This window comes from Myotis daubentonii, chromosome 18, assembly GCF_963259705.1.
Source record: "Myotis daubentonii chromosome 18, mMyoDau2.1, whole genome shotgun sequence".
NCBI classification, from domain to species: domain Eukaryota; kingdom Metazoa; phylum Chordata; class Mammalia; order Chiroptera; family Vespertilionidae; genus Myotis; species Myotis daubentonii.
In genome coordinates this window covers 10,352,173-10,368,362 of record NC_081857.1, presented here as the reverse complement: position 1 = coordinate 10,368,362, position 16,190 = coordinate 10,352,173, and the positions used below count along the sequence as shown (strand labels likewise).

At 53.5% G+C, this 16,190-nt stretch overlaps 1 protein-coding gene across 10 annotated transcripts in view; it reads right to left on the bottom strand.

Moving 5' to 3' along the window:
- Positions 1–5,572: 5,572 nt before the first annotated feature.
- SRGAP2 (SLIT-ROBO Rho GTPase activating protein 2) overlaps positions 5,573–16,190 on the bottom strand; it is a 241,851-nt gene continuing 231,233 nt past the window's right edge. For 2 of the 10 annotated variants that reach the window (XM_059675299.1, XM_059675301.1), the window contains exons 21-24: positions 14,872–15,018; positions 11,676–11,717; positions 11,160–11,484; positions 5,573–8,907 (exon numbers count right to left, since the gene is read on the bottom strand). In XM_059675299.1, coding sequence (XP_059531282.1) covers positions 8,524–8,907; positions 11,160–11,484; positions 11,676–11,717; positions 14,872–15,018 — 898 coding nt within the window. In that variant the 3' untranslated portion in view covers positions 5,573–8,523. Of the gene's footprint in view, positions 8,908–10,231; positions 10,327–11,159; positions 11,485–11,675; positions 11,718–13,777; positions 14,272–14,871; positions 15,019–15,047; positions 15,742–16,190 lie in introns of those variants that run through there. The other 8 variants (XM_059675302.1, XM_059675303.1, XM_059675304.1 and 5 more) reach the window with 7 other exon arrangements.

The following is a 16,190-nucleotide window of genomic DNA, read 5'->3' as shown; positions in this document are numbered from 1 at the left end:
TGCAGGGCTTGGCCCATGGCCTTCAGAGAACGCAGGGCTGGGCCAGGGGTGCCCGTTCCCCGCCAGGTCTCAGTGCCCCAAGGACCTCTCCTAGGAGGCTGAGAGGTCTGCCCCGCCCTCCTCGGCTCCGATGTGGCAGTTGGATAAGAAATGGTTAAAACCAGGAAAGTCCATGTTTCTAGAGAATGTCGGAGGGACTTTCCCAGGGCCACACCTGGTGGTTTCCTCTGGCGGCCCCACCCCCAGCACAGTGACTACAGAGCTGAAAAGTGCCTCCCGCTCACATAGGCACACCTGTTGTGACCGGCAGCCAGAGGCCCTGCCGCTGGGCCCTGCCCAGAGCTGCTACCCCTGGTCGTCACAGCAGCACCAAGAGAAACCCCTGAGATCCTCCCCCAGGTCCCCCCAGGGTTCCCAGGCTTCCGTCTGCGGAACCCCAGCCCAGCCCGCATAGAGCTGCACCTCCTGGGCACTGTGATTGGGTGGGGCCCTATGATTCCCCAACCAAAGCATCCAATTGCTGATGCGAGAGCCCCCTGCCCTCTGACAGTAACTGTTAGACAAGGTCACTGCTCTCTCAGGATCCGAGTGACTGTCCCGAGCTGAGCCCCCTGCTGGCCCACCGAGGACTTGCAGCTTTGGTAGTTAATAACCTTTGTTGTTTAATAAGCCATTGAGGTTTGCAACATACTCTTCTTTCTCCAACATACTCTCTTCTAGTTTATCCCTAGGAGTCTACCTAGTTTTCCCTGGGGAACCTGCTCAGCTCTCAGCACCCCTGCTCTCCCCTCTGCAGCAAGCCCGTCTCTCCTCCCAGTGTCTTACGTATCCTCAGAGCAATGCATGTGCGTGTCTAGCACCTACTAGGAAGCAGGCACTGTGTTCTGAGGACATAACGGGGAGACCTAGGTGTCCCCCAGGACAGCATGGTGAACTCTGGGACACACGCTGCAGCAGGTGGTGATTTTGTGAACCTGGCACGGGGGTGGGGGGCAGCAGAGAGGAGGCAGGCTTGCCGGAAGAAAGGATGCCCCAGCCGACTTTGGAGAAAGGAGAGACAGGCAGGGAATTTGGGGTCAAAGGTGAGGTATTGCAGGCAGTGGGAGCACAAGTGGAGGCACAGAAGTAGGAGAAGAGGGGGACTTGCTCAGGGCATGGTGGTGGCTGGGGAGGGCGGAGCGGTGGTGGTGTATGTGGGAGAGGTGGGAGCTGGGCTGGAGCCCTGTGCAGGCACAGTTCCGCTGGGCATCTCTGAGGTTACATCCTCTGTGTGGATAAGTGAATGAGTGTCTTGATGTCGTTTTGAGCTGCTGGCCCCAGCTGGGCAGCATGGCCACCGTTTCATCTGGGTGGCACAGGAGCCTGGCGGGTCCTGAAGGGAGGAGGGTCTGTGGGAGGCGTCACCACATGTTCCCAATGGCTCTGAGGAGTCGTAGAGATCGAAGTGGCAATTCAGAGGCAGGATAAGGACCAGAGGTGGGAAGAGGGATATATATCAACACTAATAAAAGAGAAAAATGGTAATTGGCGTACGACGATACCCTTTTCATTGGCTAATCAGGGCTATATGCAAATTAACTGCCAACTAAGATTGGCAGTTAACTGCCAACTAAGATTGGCAGTTAACTGCCAACAAGATGGCGGTTAATTTGCATATGTAGGCACAATGCAGGGAGGCAAAAGGGAAAGCAGGAAGAAGCCCCCTGCCACTGACAGTGATCAGAAACCCAGGGGGGAGCTAAGAGCTGGGGGGCAGGGCAAAGGCGCCTTTGCCCTGCCCCCCAGCCATGATCGGAGAATCAGGTGCCTTTTCCTCCCTGGCCAGTGATAGCAGGAAGTAGGGGTGGAGCCAGCGATGGGAGCTGGGCACGGTCGAAGCTGGCAGTCCCAGGAGCTAGGGGTCCCTTGCCTGGGCCTAAAGCGAAGCCCACAATCGCGGGGCCACTGCCACTGCGGGTCCCCGATGCCCGGGCCGGACGCCTCAGCCAGAGGCATCAGGCCTGGGCAAGGGGCCGATCCTGTGATTGGAGGGTGATGGGGGTCAATGCCTGAGGGCTCCCAGTATGTGAGAGGGGGCAGGCTGGGCTGAGGGACACTCCCCCCCGCCCCACACCCAGTGCACGAATTTCGTGCACCGGGCCCCTAGTCCTATATAATAAAAGGCTAATATGCAAATCAACCAAACGGTGGAACAACCATTCGCTATGATATGCACTGACCACCAGGGGGCAGACGCTCAATGCAGGAGCTGTGCCCTGGTGGTCAGTGCATTCCCACAGGGGGAGTGCTGCTCAGCCAGAATCTGGGCTCATGGCTGGCGAGCTCAGTAATGGTGGCAGGAACCTCTCCCGCCTCCGCAGCAGTGCTAAGAATGTCCGACTGCCAGCTTATGTCCACTCCCTGAGCCGGCAGTCAGACATACCTCGAGGGCTCTTGGACTGAGAGAGGGTGCAGGCTGGGCTGAGAGACCCCCCCCTTTCTGAGTGCACAAATTTTGTGCACTGGGCCTCTAGTATATATATATATATATATATATATATATATATATATATATATATATATATATATATATGATTTCAGAGACGGGGAGAGAGATAGAAACATCAATGATGAGAGAGAATCATTGATTGGCTGCCTCCTGCATACCCCCTACTGGGGATTAAGCCTGCAACCTGGGCATGTGCCCTTGGCTGGAGTCGAACCTGAGACCCTTCAGTCCTCAGGCTGATGCTCTATCCACTGAGCCAAACCAACTAGGGCAGAGGGGATCTTTATGGCAGCTCTCAAGGGACAAGCTCACGTCTGCCTTCTACGAAGGGAGGCCGAGTGTATACTGGGAAGAACAGGAACTCTGCCATCGTAGAGGTTTGAGTTCTGACTCGACCACTTGCTCTGCATGACCTTGAGCAAGTCATGACCTTTCTCATACGGTTGGTGTGAAACAAAAGGAGATGAAGCGCCTGCTGCCTGGTGGGCCCTGCCTAAGCCCTGGCTGCCTCCTCTGTCCCTACACGGAGGCCGGTCCATCACAGCGGCCTCGCCGGTCCAGCGCCTACAGAAGGGAAAGGACCAGGGCGGGGGGGATGAGGAAGACCTGGGCAGTGTGACTCACGCTCATTGGTGCCGGGCAGAGGGACAGGGTTCAGAGCCCTGCTCCTCGCCACATACACCAGGCGCTTGGGTGGAGGAGGGACAAACCCTGCGGCCAGCCTGGCACCCCCAAGCAGTGGGAAAGGGGCTGTGGGAGCAGCACCCCTGAAGGAAACTGGCCCTGAAGCACTATGGGCGGTGTCGGCATGGAAAGTGAGCATTCCATTCTCTTAATTCTTCAAACCTCCAACTCACCATTCTCTTCCACTCTCTCAGCGAAGGCCTTTGCCTTCACAGGCATGAAGTGAAAGAAGCAATCAAAAGGGAACTCCCTTTCCTGCTCACCCCCACAGCCACTGCCTGCCTTGCACCACACCTGCCTCCCCTCCCAGGAGACGGAAGTGCCTCTCCTCAGGCCCTGGCCAACCCCTCCGCCTGTGCCCTGCCCTCGCCCTCGCCCTGGCCCCCTCCTGCATAGCCACCCGTTCCGTTCAGTGGGGCCCTGCTCTGGAGCAAACATGCACCTACTCTGTCCATTTCAAAAACAAAAACCCGGCCCGTGACCCCTTCTGATGCTCCATCAAAACACCCCCGAATGAGCTGCCATGAGTCCCGGCTACCTCTTCCCTTCCCATGTGCTGCCAGTCCCACTCACTCACCCCCTGGTCCAGGGCACTTTCCTCGCTGCCTCCTCTCCCCCACCAGTATTTGCCGCTGCCCCCTCCTTCCCTGTTCAAACATTCCTTCTCTGGACTCCGGTGACACTGCGCCCCCGGCCACCTACCCCTGTCACTCACTAGCTCCGTCTTCTTTGCTGGCTCCCTCTCCGAAGGATTTCTAATGACTTATACCTTCTCTGTCTCCCATTTTTACATCCTCTCTGGGAATCTCAGTCTGGGTGCATCTATGATGTAGTCGTTACTAAATTTGTTTTCAGGTATGACCTGCCCCCCAAACTCCACATTCACGTATCCAAGAGTCTAGTTGATATTTCCATGTGGATGTCTAGTAGTCATTTCAACGTTACCAGGCCAAACAGAATTCTGGATTAACTTTACCCAGGCACTACCTTCCTATGTGGTTTCGTTTCCACGGTAACAGTTATGGCCTTCTCCCCGAAACTAGAAAGAAAACCCCATTACCTGCTTCTCCTGCTCAATATTGTACGACACGACTTGGCACACAGCGGAACTTAGTTTGGTGATTGACTAATGAACGAGCCTTTGGCATATGTAAGACGCCAGGGTTGCTAACTCCCGAGGGAAAGGAAGCTCCGTAGACCTACCCATGGGCACGAACATTTAGATGAGATAACCCTAGAGGCTGTTTCCTAAGTCCCACCCTCCTGATCTTTTCTGGTCTCTATCTGGATGGAGTGGGTCTATGTTTCCATTGTGCTATTGTCACTAGTTTCCATCAAGCGCCCATCAGAATATGGGAAATGACTTAGAAGAATCCCCAAAGAATAGCCCACCTTTGCCTTCGGGCTCTCTGAGATTCGTTGGTCCTTTGCTCACAGCTTAGGAACTCGTTCCACCACAGCTCATCACCCACACCCAGGAGAGGGAACTCGCCCATCGCATGGGGTGGCAGGAGAGTCGAGAACAAGCGGCCAGCGAGAGATGCCCCCGCTGCAGCTCTGCCATGAACGCCAGGGCGGGAAGAGGACAGACTGCAAGGGCAGGAGTAAAAGGCCTACAGTAACAGGTGGAGGCGACGATCTGGGAGGGCTGGTGGCTGGCCCGGGGCCTGGAGTAGGAGTCCTTGCGTTCCGTTGAACACTGCACTCACTCCCTTCGATACGAGGCTTCACCCATCGCAGGGCTTCTGGTGTTAGAATACAACCCCTGGGGCTCGAGGATGCATTTCAGTGGTTATACCCGAATAACGTCAACCTTGACCGTATGACTTGCTAGAATCAAAACCGAAAGGAGAGAAAGCATTTCTGTACGCCTCCCGCCGCCAGGCACGCAAGGCCCACAGCACAAGCATATGGGTCAGCTCTCCTCCAGGCAGGGGACTGCCAAGGGCAGTGACCAGCGCTTTGCTAGCCGAACTGAAACCTTCCATCGCCCTTGGTTGTGGCTGGCAAAGCCTCCAAGCAACTTCGCAGGCTCCATCCCCCCGAGGGGGAAATCTGACGGGAGACAGAAGTGAGAACAGGCCTCACTGGACACAGGGGAGGTGGGTTCTGTGGAGGAGATGGTTCTCATGGCAACAGACCGCCCAATGGGGAGCGGGAAGACTTTCCACACCACCTCTTAGGCGTCACACATGGACACGCGAGGGGGAAGACCCACATTCTAAGTGCACCCGTGCTAGCCTGCCTGGGGGCGGGCGAAGGTGGTTGGCTCCCAACGCCACCTCCTTTCTCCCTCTGTTGCCAGGCAGTGCTCTGTTACCACGGACACGTCAGAATCCCCCCTGGGCAGCTGGACTCGTGGATGGGAGATTTCAGGGAGAAGGGATGTGAACCGCAGCATTGAAACCTAAAAACGTATTTTATTTCGAAGTTGTGCTTTGGATTTTCCCCAATCCAACATCTGTTGAGTGACAGTCTTAGGTTCCCACAAAGCATCTCCAAGCATACATACAGTGTTCCAGTTATCAACACTATTTAAAGAATATACCATTGTACACGAACGTGACATACACGTCAGACGCCACAACATTGCAACTCCCTGGAAGATCGAGCTTCTCTTCCGCACGTGAGGTCCGTCCACACCAGCCCTTCCAGCGGTCCGTTCGTCCTGCTGCTGGCGGCTCTCCTGCCTCCTTGGGGAGAAACCAGGGTGCCCTGAGGAGGTTGGCCGAGACCAGTGTTTCCGGTTTACAGGCCGTGGGCTGCTGGTACCCCACCCACCTCTGTTCCCCAAAGACCGACCCATCAGAATCCACACCAGGAAGAGGATCCGTGCCTCGGGGCCCGAGCGGGGCTGTTGGAAACACTATGCTGGTTTAGGCAAGCCTGTCCGAGGAAGGCCCCGGGGCGGCCAGCTCCTCTTGGCTTTTCGGTGTGAAAATCACAGTGTGCGACCTCAGTTCCAGTTGACTGCAGTGAGCTGTGCCGAGAAGGACTCTCCTGCTCTGGGTTCCTAGTCCTCTCGACCGGACCGTCTCACAGGTGTGAGGAGCACCAAAGGGGAGGACATCCGCTCCCAGAGCGGGGGGAGAGGTGACCATTCACACACTGTCCAATTCATGATGCAAATCAGCAGACGGACACTGACCCAGGGGACGGCGAACAGTCACGTACAGGGCGGAGAGAAATAAGGCAGGGACAACGGAACAGGCCCGAAGCATTGTCATTAAGAAAGCTTTGCTTTCACTTTCCTAGAGAGGATGCGCCGGAGGGAGGAGGAAGGGCAGGTATGGGTACCAATTTGGATCAGTTGGATTAGAAGGAATGTACAGTGAAGGGTGGGGGTCCATTTTCAGCAGGGAAGTAGATCCTCTGGTACGAGAGACCCTGTTGGCTCACGACCTGTGTAAGTCCAGGTGACAGACAAGGACAGGCCACCAATCGGGCAAAGAGCCAGGGCTCCAGGGGACTGTGGGTTGCTTCTCAGAGGCTGACTCACTTCCCTGAAGCTCTTGATGTCTCCCTTTTGTCTCTTGGGATCGTTTTCCTGGTGCTGCAGGTTCTCCTTCTATTTAGTGATTTCCCACAAAGCTCCCCTTTTCCTTCAGGCAGAATGAGGAAAATCCTACCACTTCCACAGAGCCAACCACCAACTGCAAAATGCTGGCCCAAAAGGGAGCTTCTAGGTTAAAGATAAGAAAACTCTGACTTTTCCTATCTGAATGACAACCTACCATCTCTCCTGAACCATAGGAAATAATAAGGCTAAAAGTTGCAGCTTTAAAACCAGAAAACAGACAAGAGGAATGAGTTTCGGCTTTAACTCGAGCAGGTATCTGAGACGCATGAGCCTGGAGTGTGGTCTGTCCCCAGCTCTGGTCCTGGGACAGAAGGATGCCAGGAGTGCTGGGACCATAGGCACCAGGTTTGGAGGCTGGCTTAAAGCAGACAAGGGCATCATTTTTGCTTTTTGGGGGAGAACCAGAAAAAAGTCCAAAGAAAGGCCAAAATATCCAGCATCCAATTTTTAATTTTCTTAGATGTGGGCCTTTGGGAAGATGTTAATGCCTGCCCTCTCCTCCCCCCGACGGGGGGAGAGAAGGGGGCACAGTTCTCTTGGTTGTCTTGTTTGGGTAAAATAAAACATTTTTTAAGGAGAAATGCCTCCCTTTAATTTCCTGGGGCTCTCCCAAGCCCACTGGCCCCTGAAGAGACCTTATAGAATAACCAAACGAGGGGCTGAACTTCGAGGACGTTTTCATTTGGGAACAATATTGGGCTAGCAAAGCTGAATTTTATTTTTTTAATAGAGGAATGAATTCTATATCTTAAGTGCCCAAATGAGTGGGAGGAAAAAGGACCCATTTCTTACCTTTTCCAAACCTGCCATAAACGCAGTAAGACTCTCTTATAGGGCTCTTTACCCTAAAAGGAACCAGCTAGAAAATTTTTTTATATAGGAAAATGTCTTAACTGGAAAATGGTCCATCAGAGACAAAGACAGGAAAGCAAGAAATGTCTGTACATTCAGAAAAACTTGAGAAGTTCCATAGTAAGACTGAGTTGTAGTTCTAGATGGAGGGGGAGCAAAAGCAAATACCAAGGACCAGTTCACATCAGCAGAAAGAAGACGGAGAGTCTCCAATCCCTAAACAGGTTACAGGATCGAGTCCCATCCTGCTACATTTCCTATGATGGGCGATACCAAAGTCTAGGTTCTCCGGCCCCAGACAGATTTGTGACGGAAACAGAGACCCCTGGTGGCTCCTGTGTGAACTGCCACAATAACTTACTAGTACAAAGAGGCTGGTCTAGGACCAGAAGCTACACATGCCAGAGACTAGAAAAGCGTGTGTGTGTGTGTGTGTGTGTGTGTGTGTGTGTGTGTGTGTGTGTGTAAAACGGAGAATGGACTACATGGACTATATGATTCTCTATAACCAGTACCCAAAACAAGAGGTCACTGAGAGCGGGATGTCCGCACCTGACCATCTGGTTAGGCACCCCCCGTGTGAGGGGGCTGAGACGGGAGCCCATGTCCTCATGACTTGCCTGGCCAGATTTCACAGTGACCTGATAATGGAAAAATCTACCGCTGGCTAACCTAAGGACAGCATGTACTGCAGCTGGCTGACTTACGACGACTGGGGGAAGCAGAGGGCAGTGGGAAGGGCCGGTAGGGTGATAATGAGGGCTTCATTCTCAAGATTTTGGGTGATGGGAAGGCTAATTCCTGTAAGAACAACTGAAATCTAATTTTCAACTGAAGTCCCCAAGCTAGTTAAATAGGAAGAGTTTAATAACAGTCAGTCCCTGCAGTCCCCTTGTCTAGAACAATTAAATTATATCCTTCAGACAGTACAAGACTTGTCAGTGGACTGTGGGGAAGCTGAGGAGTTGACACCAGGGCTAGTGGCATTTGTTTTGGGGAAGACAGTGGGCTTGGGCCGTGTGGCAGGAGGCTTGACCGGGGCAGCCATCTTGACGGACTTGACAGGCCGGAAGGCGCAGGCGATGTCCCCAGCGGTGCTGGCACTGCGCTGGAAGGCGGGCTCGGGGTCCTTGAGGAGCTGGGTGTGCAGGGGGCTGGAGGGCTCGGACGTGGGGGCCACCACCGGGGAGGTTTTGAGGGGCTCCAAGGTGTCCAGAACCACGTCAGGGGTGTGCTTGACGCTGCTCTGCCGCTCCAGTTCCCGCAGCTCGTTGAGGGCAGAGTTCATAGTTGCCTCAATATCCTGCAAAACAGGAAAAAGGAGGTGAGGCAAATGGAGGGAGAGGTCCCCGAGGATCCTATTTCAACACCACAGGCCGAATCGTGGAGAAACCAGCTACAATGAGATGTCCAGATTATTTTACTTGGCCCAAACCCTTGAACATATGAATGTTCAGAATGTGAGGGGAGGAGGCAAAAGGATTTGCATTATCAGGAGGTCCTTTTTCCTTTGGAAAGAGTGGTTGAGATGTTTTTAGAATAGAGTCCTTGGATTTTAGAGATCTGCATTGAAATATTTATGGATGAGGATTTATACAATCCAGTGGGGAGAGAAAAGGTGGACAAACTAAGAGAGTGGCCAGGAGTTTGGTTATGAGTACATGGGATTCATTATGCAATTCTCTCTACATTTGTATATGCTTGAAATTGCACATAGTAAACATTTTTTTTTAAGTGGTAGAGACCAAGTATGATCTTTGTTCTCTTGGACTCCAAGGCCGAAGGTTGAGAAGGTTAATTCTTCCTCCTCAAGGGCTGAGGAAAGGGCCAAGAACCCTGGCCCCGAAGATTCATCAGAACATCTCCCTGCCCGCACCCCCCCCTGCCCCCCTTAACCTGGATGAAGCCATTTCCTCCTACCCATCACCAGGAGAGGCACAGAGTTACCAGGAGGGGAGCCAGAGCCCACAGGCGAATCACCTTCAGCAGGTCACAGTGGAGCACTCAGCTCAGGGGCTCAAGGCAGAGCCAAAGATCCTTTGAATGCAGCCAGCTGCCTCCCAGCTCCCTCCCTCCTCCCCATGCTCGTGTGTCTGGCACCCCCAAACCACCATAGGGCTCTTCCCTTGGAATTAGGCTCATATTGCAAGGCTGTATGTGCCAAACAAAGGCCCCTGGTTAAGGTGTCTGTCCCACGGGATGACCCGTGTGTTCAGTTGACAGAGACTCAATTTCATGCTGTGCTATGATGCTCCCAGACCTTAGAAATGCTCAGGAAGAACTCCATTGCTCTCCACGGTCCCACTCTGCAGCTAGATCCTGTCCCCGCCATTATTCTGGCTTCCTCTTGACCTGGCCAAAGAGGGAGCTGGGAGGGTTCCCATGGTGCAAGGCAGACTGCAGCCAAGAGCTGAAGTAGAGGCGCAGAAAAAGGCGGCCAGCAAAGCAAGACATCTCGGCCCGGAGCTTAATACCGAGCTTACCAGGTACACCTTCCCTGAGCAGAGATCCACAATTAAGCCAAGAGAGACCACGCCCAGCGGCTTCTGCCCCCTGAAAGAGGGGGTGAGGAGAATCTCAACTCCGGTTGAGACAGGAGAGGGCAACCATGAGCCCTCAGTTCCTACCTGGTCTAATGAAAATTATAGAGTTGGGAGAGACGTCTGAGTGAGCTGCTTGGAGTGGGCCTGGTGGTCGGATTTTTAGAGGTGGGGATGGATCTCTAATAGTTCATGGAAAACAAAGGCTTGTCAGTGTAGTGTAAACAAGAAAAGAAGACCCCAGTCACCACAGAGCTCATCTCCACTGCACCTGGAGATTTGGGCTGGAAACCCTTTTGGCTGAGCCCCCCGTGGCAGAGTATTTTGGGGCCTTCAAGACCAGGAGCAGATTGTTGACTGACCATCTATCTACCGCTAGGGACCAGATACTAGCCTTAGGAGATGGAATGACAGGCAGAGTGATATAAAAATAAACTGACAATCAAAATACATCCAGAGACACAGATCCATGGAACAGACTGACAGTTCTCAGGGGGGAGGGGAGTGCTGGGGAAGGGAAGAGATTAACCAAAGAACATATATGCATATATGCAAAGCCCGTGGATAGACAATAGTGTGGGGAAGGCCTGGGGTGGGGCTGCAGTTGGACGGAGGGCCAAGGAGAAGGGAAATGGGGGAACATCTGTAATAGTGTCAATAATAATATAGCGTGGCCAGAACTACATCTGAGCCTCAACACTTGGGCTGAATGGACTCTACCAAAATACTCCATCTGTAACTACTGGCTTTAAAATGACAACAGCCTAGTAGATGTCCCATGCATGACCAAGAAGCCTGCATTCTTTCATTCCATCTTCAAGTTCTTGGGGGGAGAGGGACCCAAAGTTCTTGGAAAGCTGTCTTGTCAGGCCCAGATGTCTGCTAGTCCCTGAACTCGGCATATAATGTACAAAGCATTGTCGTTTCCAGTCCTATCATAATGAACATGGGCGCACTAAGCAGCAGGAACAAGTGTAGACTCGTGTCAGCTGCTTGTCCAGGAGCCCCCCGTTACCTGTGCAATGACCTCAGGATCCACAGGCCGATGGTTATTGAAGCTCTTTGACCTCCCGGCTGTCACCGTCTTCCGGATCTGCGGACTGTCCAGCCGATTCTTCAGGGATGAGTGGCGGCTGATGGAGTTGAGGCTCCCGTGCCCACTGATGGAACACTTATCTGGCCCTTCCTTGGGGAGACTCTGGCTCATGATGGGCTGGGAAGATGGGCGGCAGCCAGCCCCCACCCCCGGGGAGGCAGAGTCAGTCAGAGAACCACTCAGCCCGTGGCTGTCACTCCGAAACGTTTTCCGGATGCTCCCCGATTCTGGCCGCTTCCTTTGCCTTCAATCACAAAGAGAGAGGGCAGTGTGACTAGGGAGCCCTAGCTCCAAGGAAGTGACGACCGGTGAGAGGGACAGATGCTGGCACCCAGGGACGTCCGGGAGGAGAGGGACACAGAGAGGCCTTCTCCGTGCTTTCTCCACGTCTCGGTCCCCCTGCCACCCCAACTGGACAGAGAAGTGGGTACTTACTTGGTAGCCGTGGGCTTTGAGTTCTCAAGGTGGAAGGTACTGCTGTCAGGAAAAATGTCTGATGAAGTGAAAGTTTCTAATGGGAGAGAGGTGCTTGGAAAGGCCCCCCTATTACCTGCTTTGAACAGAAACCAGGCCCCAGGGAGCGAACAAGTTTCACCATCACCAAGGAGGTGGGGAATTGCTGGTAAGAGGAGACTTGACTTTTCCAATTTTAGCCCCTTTCTTCCTCCAACTACAAGGCTGCAATCATGTTGGGCTTTGGCAAGAGGCTGTTGCTACTCATTTTGCAGACATGGAACAGAATATTTTTCAAAAGGCTGCAGTGTTGCAGAGTTAGGGCCAAGCTTCTGCATGTTCTTAGGGTGGAAATACATCGACGTGACCCTAAGTCACCCCGCACTGGGCTGAACCTGGCTCTGTGTCCACTGGTTTCAGACCACTGAGGCTCTCCTACGAAATGGTTTGGCAGAGTTCTACTTCCATGGGTGTTGCCTACTGCTGAACAATTCGATTTTCTTTTGGAATTAGATTCGAAAGGACCTAATCTAAGAAGCAGTAGGATTTCTGGTTTGGGATGGTAGCTGAGCAACTTTGATCTGAAATCAATGAAGGGTGACAGGGCTGAGGTGAGAGCTGAGGATGGAAGAAGGTAGGGGGTGGACCTAGTCTACGAGGCAGGGCCGGCATCCTAAGTCAGTCCTGGTTCTCTTAACCGGTTAGGTCTTCCTCATTGTATATCCACAGGGCCTGGTCCAGGGCCTGGCACAAAGCAGCTATTCCATGAAGCTGCCTGCTCAGTGGTTCAGCGGTGAGAGCCAGCCATTCTCGAGTGGAAAAAGGATGTTCTCGGTGTCTTATGGAGCCCAGCCGAAATAACGGTCTCCGCCAAGTCTTCCCTGGCACCCCAACTCCAGCGGAAGGCAGAACCGATCATGCCCCCCTCTGCTCCTTCAGAGCATCTGCGGCACGGCTTTAGTTACCTGTCTGTATGGTGACGGCTCGGCAGACTGAGTTCTGAGGCCGGGACTACCTTACTGCTTTGACTAAGCAGTATCGGCACTTGGCACAACAGTAGGTGCTCAGTCAATGTGTGCCATTAAATTGAAATGCCGCACCCCAGTAACTGCTGACTTCCTTTTCCACTCGGGTGGCTGACTCACGAGGCGAAAGCTGCTGAGAAGATGTGTGGAGAGGCTGGCGTGTGCCAGGTCCTGGCCAGGCCCCAGGGATGTAGAGGGGAAGACAGTTCCTGGTTGCAAAGAGCTCAGTCCGATGTGGATGTGAGTGCACATCGAGTCCCAGAAGATACTCAAGCTGCTTTAGGAACAGAGAATAAGGGCACCTAACTCAGCCCTGAGGAACTAGGGCTGTCAGAAAGGCTCCCCCAAAAGAGGCAAATCTTCGAACTGTCTTGAAGGGACAGGAGGAGATGACCAGGTGTGCCTGGGTGAGAGAGAATCAGGGGCATTCAGGACAGTGAGGGGCCTGAGGAGGGATGTGTGGAGTAGGAGCTGGGGCAGGAGTTGAAGGCAGAGTCACTCCTAAGGGCATGACATGCTTGGGGGCCGGTGCCCAGGCAGACTATGTCCTCCAAACTCCCCATCCTGACGCCACCAGGCAAGGAGCTCAAGGGAAAGCCTTCTACCAGATGTCCATCCCTTGCCTATTTCAGCTGTGACTCCATACAATTCCTTTGTACAAATGGTGTCAAATATATATAACAGTTTAAAAATATGTACCTAACTAATTATTTAACTTTCCCTCTACCAACCCTGCCTTGGTTTCTGGGCTAATAACAGGCTTATGATCTTATGATTATAGATTTATAATTCACGTAGACTTGTAAATAAGGAAAAAAAATGTGATTAGCCCACAATTACTTTTTACTAGCTCTCCCTCCCAGCAGGGCACGCTGGAGGGAAAGAAATAAAATCCTCAATCATTTTTACTGGTCTGACTTCGATTATAACTGCACTAAGTGAGCTGAATAAGCTACTTACTAACTTGAGGGCCAAAGAGACGGAGAAGAGCCACGTGTCCCAACCACGCCCCCTGCTACCATCTGGTTGGAAAAAAGCCAAGAGATCTGGGCGACCTGGTGCGGTTTAAAAACAACAAGCATCTTTTATTCTCCTTCCAGTTTCAGTGTCCAGAGGCTACGGTTAACAGGTTTTCAGTGTGCAAATCATTTCATTCCTCCAAAGCCAGGGGAATAAAAACTGCGCATCATCTCCAATCCATATTCATCGGGAGCGCCCTGGGGCTTGTCATCCTGCTGGCATGGGGCCAAGTTTCAGGGTCTGGCGGAAAGAGGTCTGTAGGCTTTGGGACTTGGTGTCTGGCCCCTTGAGATGAGATTAGTTCTCCAATAACCTGAATGTCTCGAGGGGAGGCAGCAGCACGCAGGCGTGGGATCCCTCTAGGCAGCCAGATCGGGTGTGGGTGGAGTTAAACCCCCAGGATGTTGCTAACAGCCACAGTGAAAGCTGGGGCAGAGGTAAGAGCCTGCTGGGCAGGAGTGGGAATCTGCAAAGGGACTGAGAGAGGATAACACACAGGGCGAAAGCAGTGGGGGAATGGACAGGTCTCTCCGCTGGTGTGAAAGGGCAGAAAGTAGGAGGTAGGAGTTAGACGAGGGAGGAGAGCTCAGACAAAGCTCTCCTGGGGGCACAGTGGTCTCCCTTCCTTCGCAGGGGCGCGTGCAGGACGGGGTGTATGTGTGTGGGGGACAGACACGGGCCATCTGACTAAGCCTCTGGGCTAACGTGAGCCTAGAAGACACACAGACTTCAGATCTGTGCACAGACGAGGCCAAGAAAGACATCACAGACTATTATTTGAGTAGGAATTGGAAAAGAGAAGGCACCTCTGAGAACAGCGTAAAACCAAGTTGCTTAAAGGAACCAAAGCTTTGGCCAGCGCTGAGCTGTCAGACGACCAGGAAGGTCTGGGCTGAAGCGGGACAGAGGGCGCACCTTCCCAGGCAGGACAGCAGCCAGCGGAGGCCGGCCCTGTGCCGAGGCTGGGGCGGCTCTCCGCCCGCCCGGTCTGCCCTGCAGCAGCAGCAGGAGCGCATGCAAACTGCTGGGCCCGGGAGCTCAGCCCGTGCAGCGGGGTGGAGGCTCAGGCCAGAGGGTGAGGCTGGGTGTGGCAGAGTCAGTCAGAGGAGCAGAAAATGAAAAGCAGCGCTTACTTGTTGATGTTTGCAAGATAAATATCGGCTACATGACCCCCACTGGGACAGCTGGCCCCCGCTCTGGCTGTCACCTTTTCTTCAGGTGGCTCAGAAATGACCTCAATCTCAGACTTGGGGCTGGACCTCTCCACGACACCGTCCTCGCTGGGGGAGAAGGGGCAGGCAGGCAGGGAAAACAACACAGAAAACAGCGTTAAATCGGCAAGATGGCCCCCCAACACACGCGACCCCGCCAACACATGCGACGGCTCTGAGGCAGCAGCGATGCCTGGCTGGGCTAGGTCTGCAAGCAGAGGCCAGGACACCTGAGGGCCTTGGGAGGGTCGTTTAAATAAAAATAAATAATCCCGCTGAGCTCTGCAGGATCCTGAGCTCCTCTGGAAAGCTGGGCTAGGGGACACCTGGATTCCAGGCACTGCCTTCTACCCCACGCTGCTGTCCTGGGGCAGCTGGGCCGGGGCCCCTCCCGGAGGAGGAGGCCAGTCCCGGTTGCGATTTATCTGCCGAGGTCCCGAGCACTGCCGGGTAAGGACAGTCCGCTCCGCGTGGCTCTGGAGCTGCTGGCGTTGAGGCAGGACCCTGCCACTCTGTCGTAGCACATCCAGCCCCGCTTAGAGCGTCCCAGCTGGTCCCGGGTCTCGCCACTGCTCTCTGGCCCCTCTGGCTACTGATGACAAGGAAAGCCCCTTCTCCCCCACAATTCGTCTTCTCTCGGTCCCGCAGTGAAGCCATAACGCTAAATTTGGGAGGGTCCTGTCCACGCACAGATGGCCACCAGGTTTGCGATGTTATCAACAGAGGGAGGCTTTCCCCGCAGAACGAGTTGGGGAGAGGCTGGGAGGGTGCAGACTCGTTCAGGATATCAACCTTTAAAAAATAATATCAAGGGAAGGACTAAACACACTGACAGCATCATATCCAAGGGGAGGAAGCAGGGCAAAGGCGGGGCAGAGGAGCAGGGCGGCTGGCTGGGGGCACAGGAAAACCCTTCCTGCCAGGAGACACTGCTTCAAAGAGCGGGAACCAACCAGCAGCCCCTCTAGGAAGCTGTCCCCTTTGCTCCCTGACATCTTCTCCCCTCCTTTCCCCATGTCTACCTCATCTGGGCTAAATGGACTGGGTCATTTCCACAAGGCTGCGTAAGCTGGCTTTCTCCTAGAAAAGGAACTCAGCATTTTCATTTCAGTGGGAAAACGCCAGCAGGGGCCCAACAGGTTGGGGTGGGCATAGTTGTTTAAAAAAAAGAGAGAAAGAGAAATAAAGATATTTCCCCAACCTGATCTTTAGAAAGTGATCAAATAATAAGGCCTCATTAT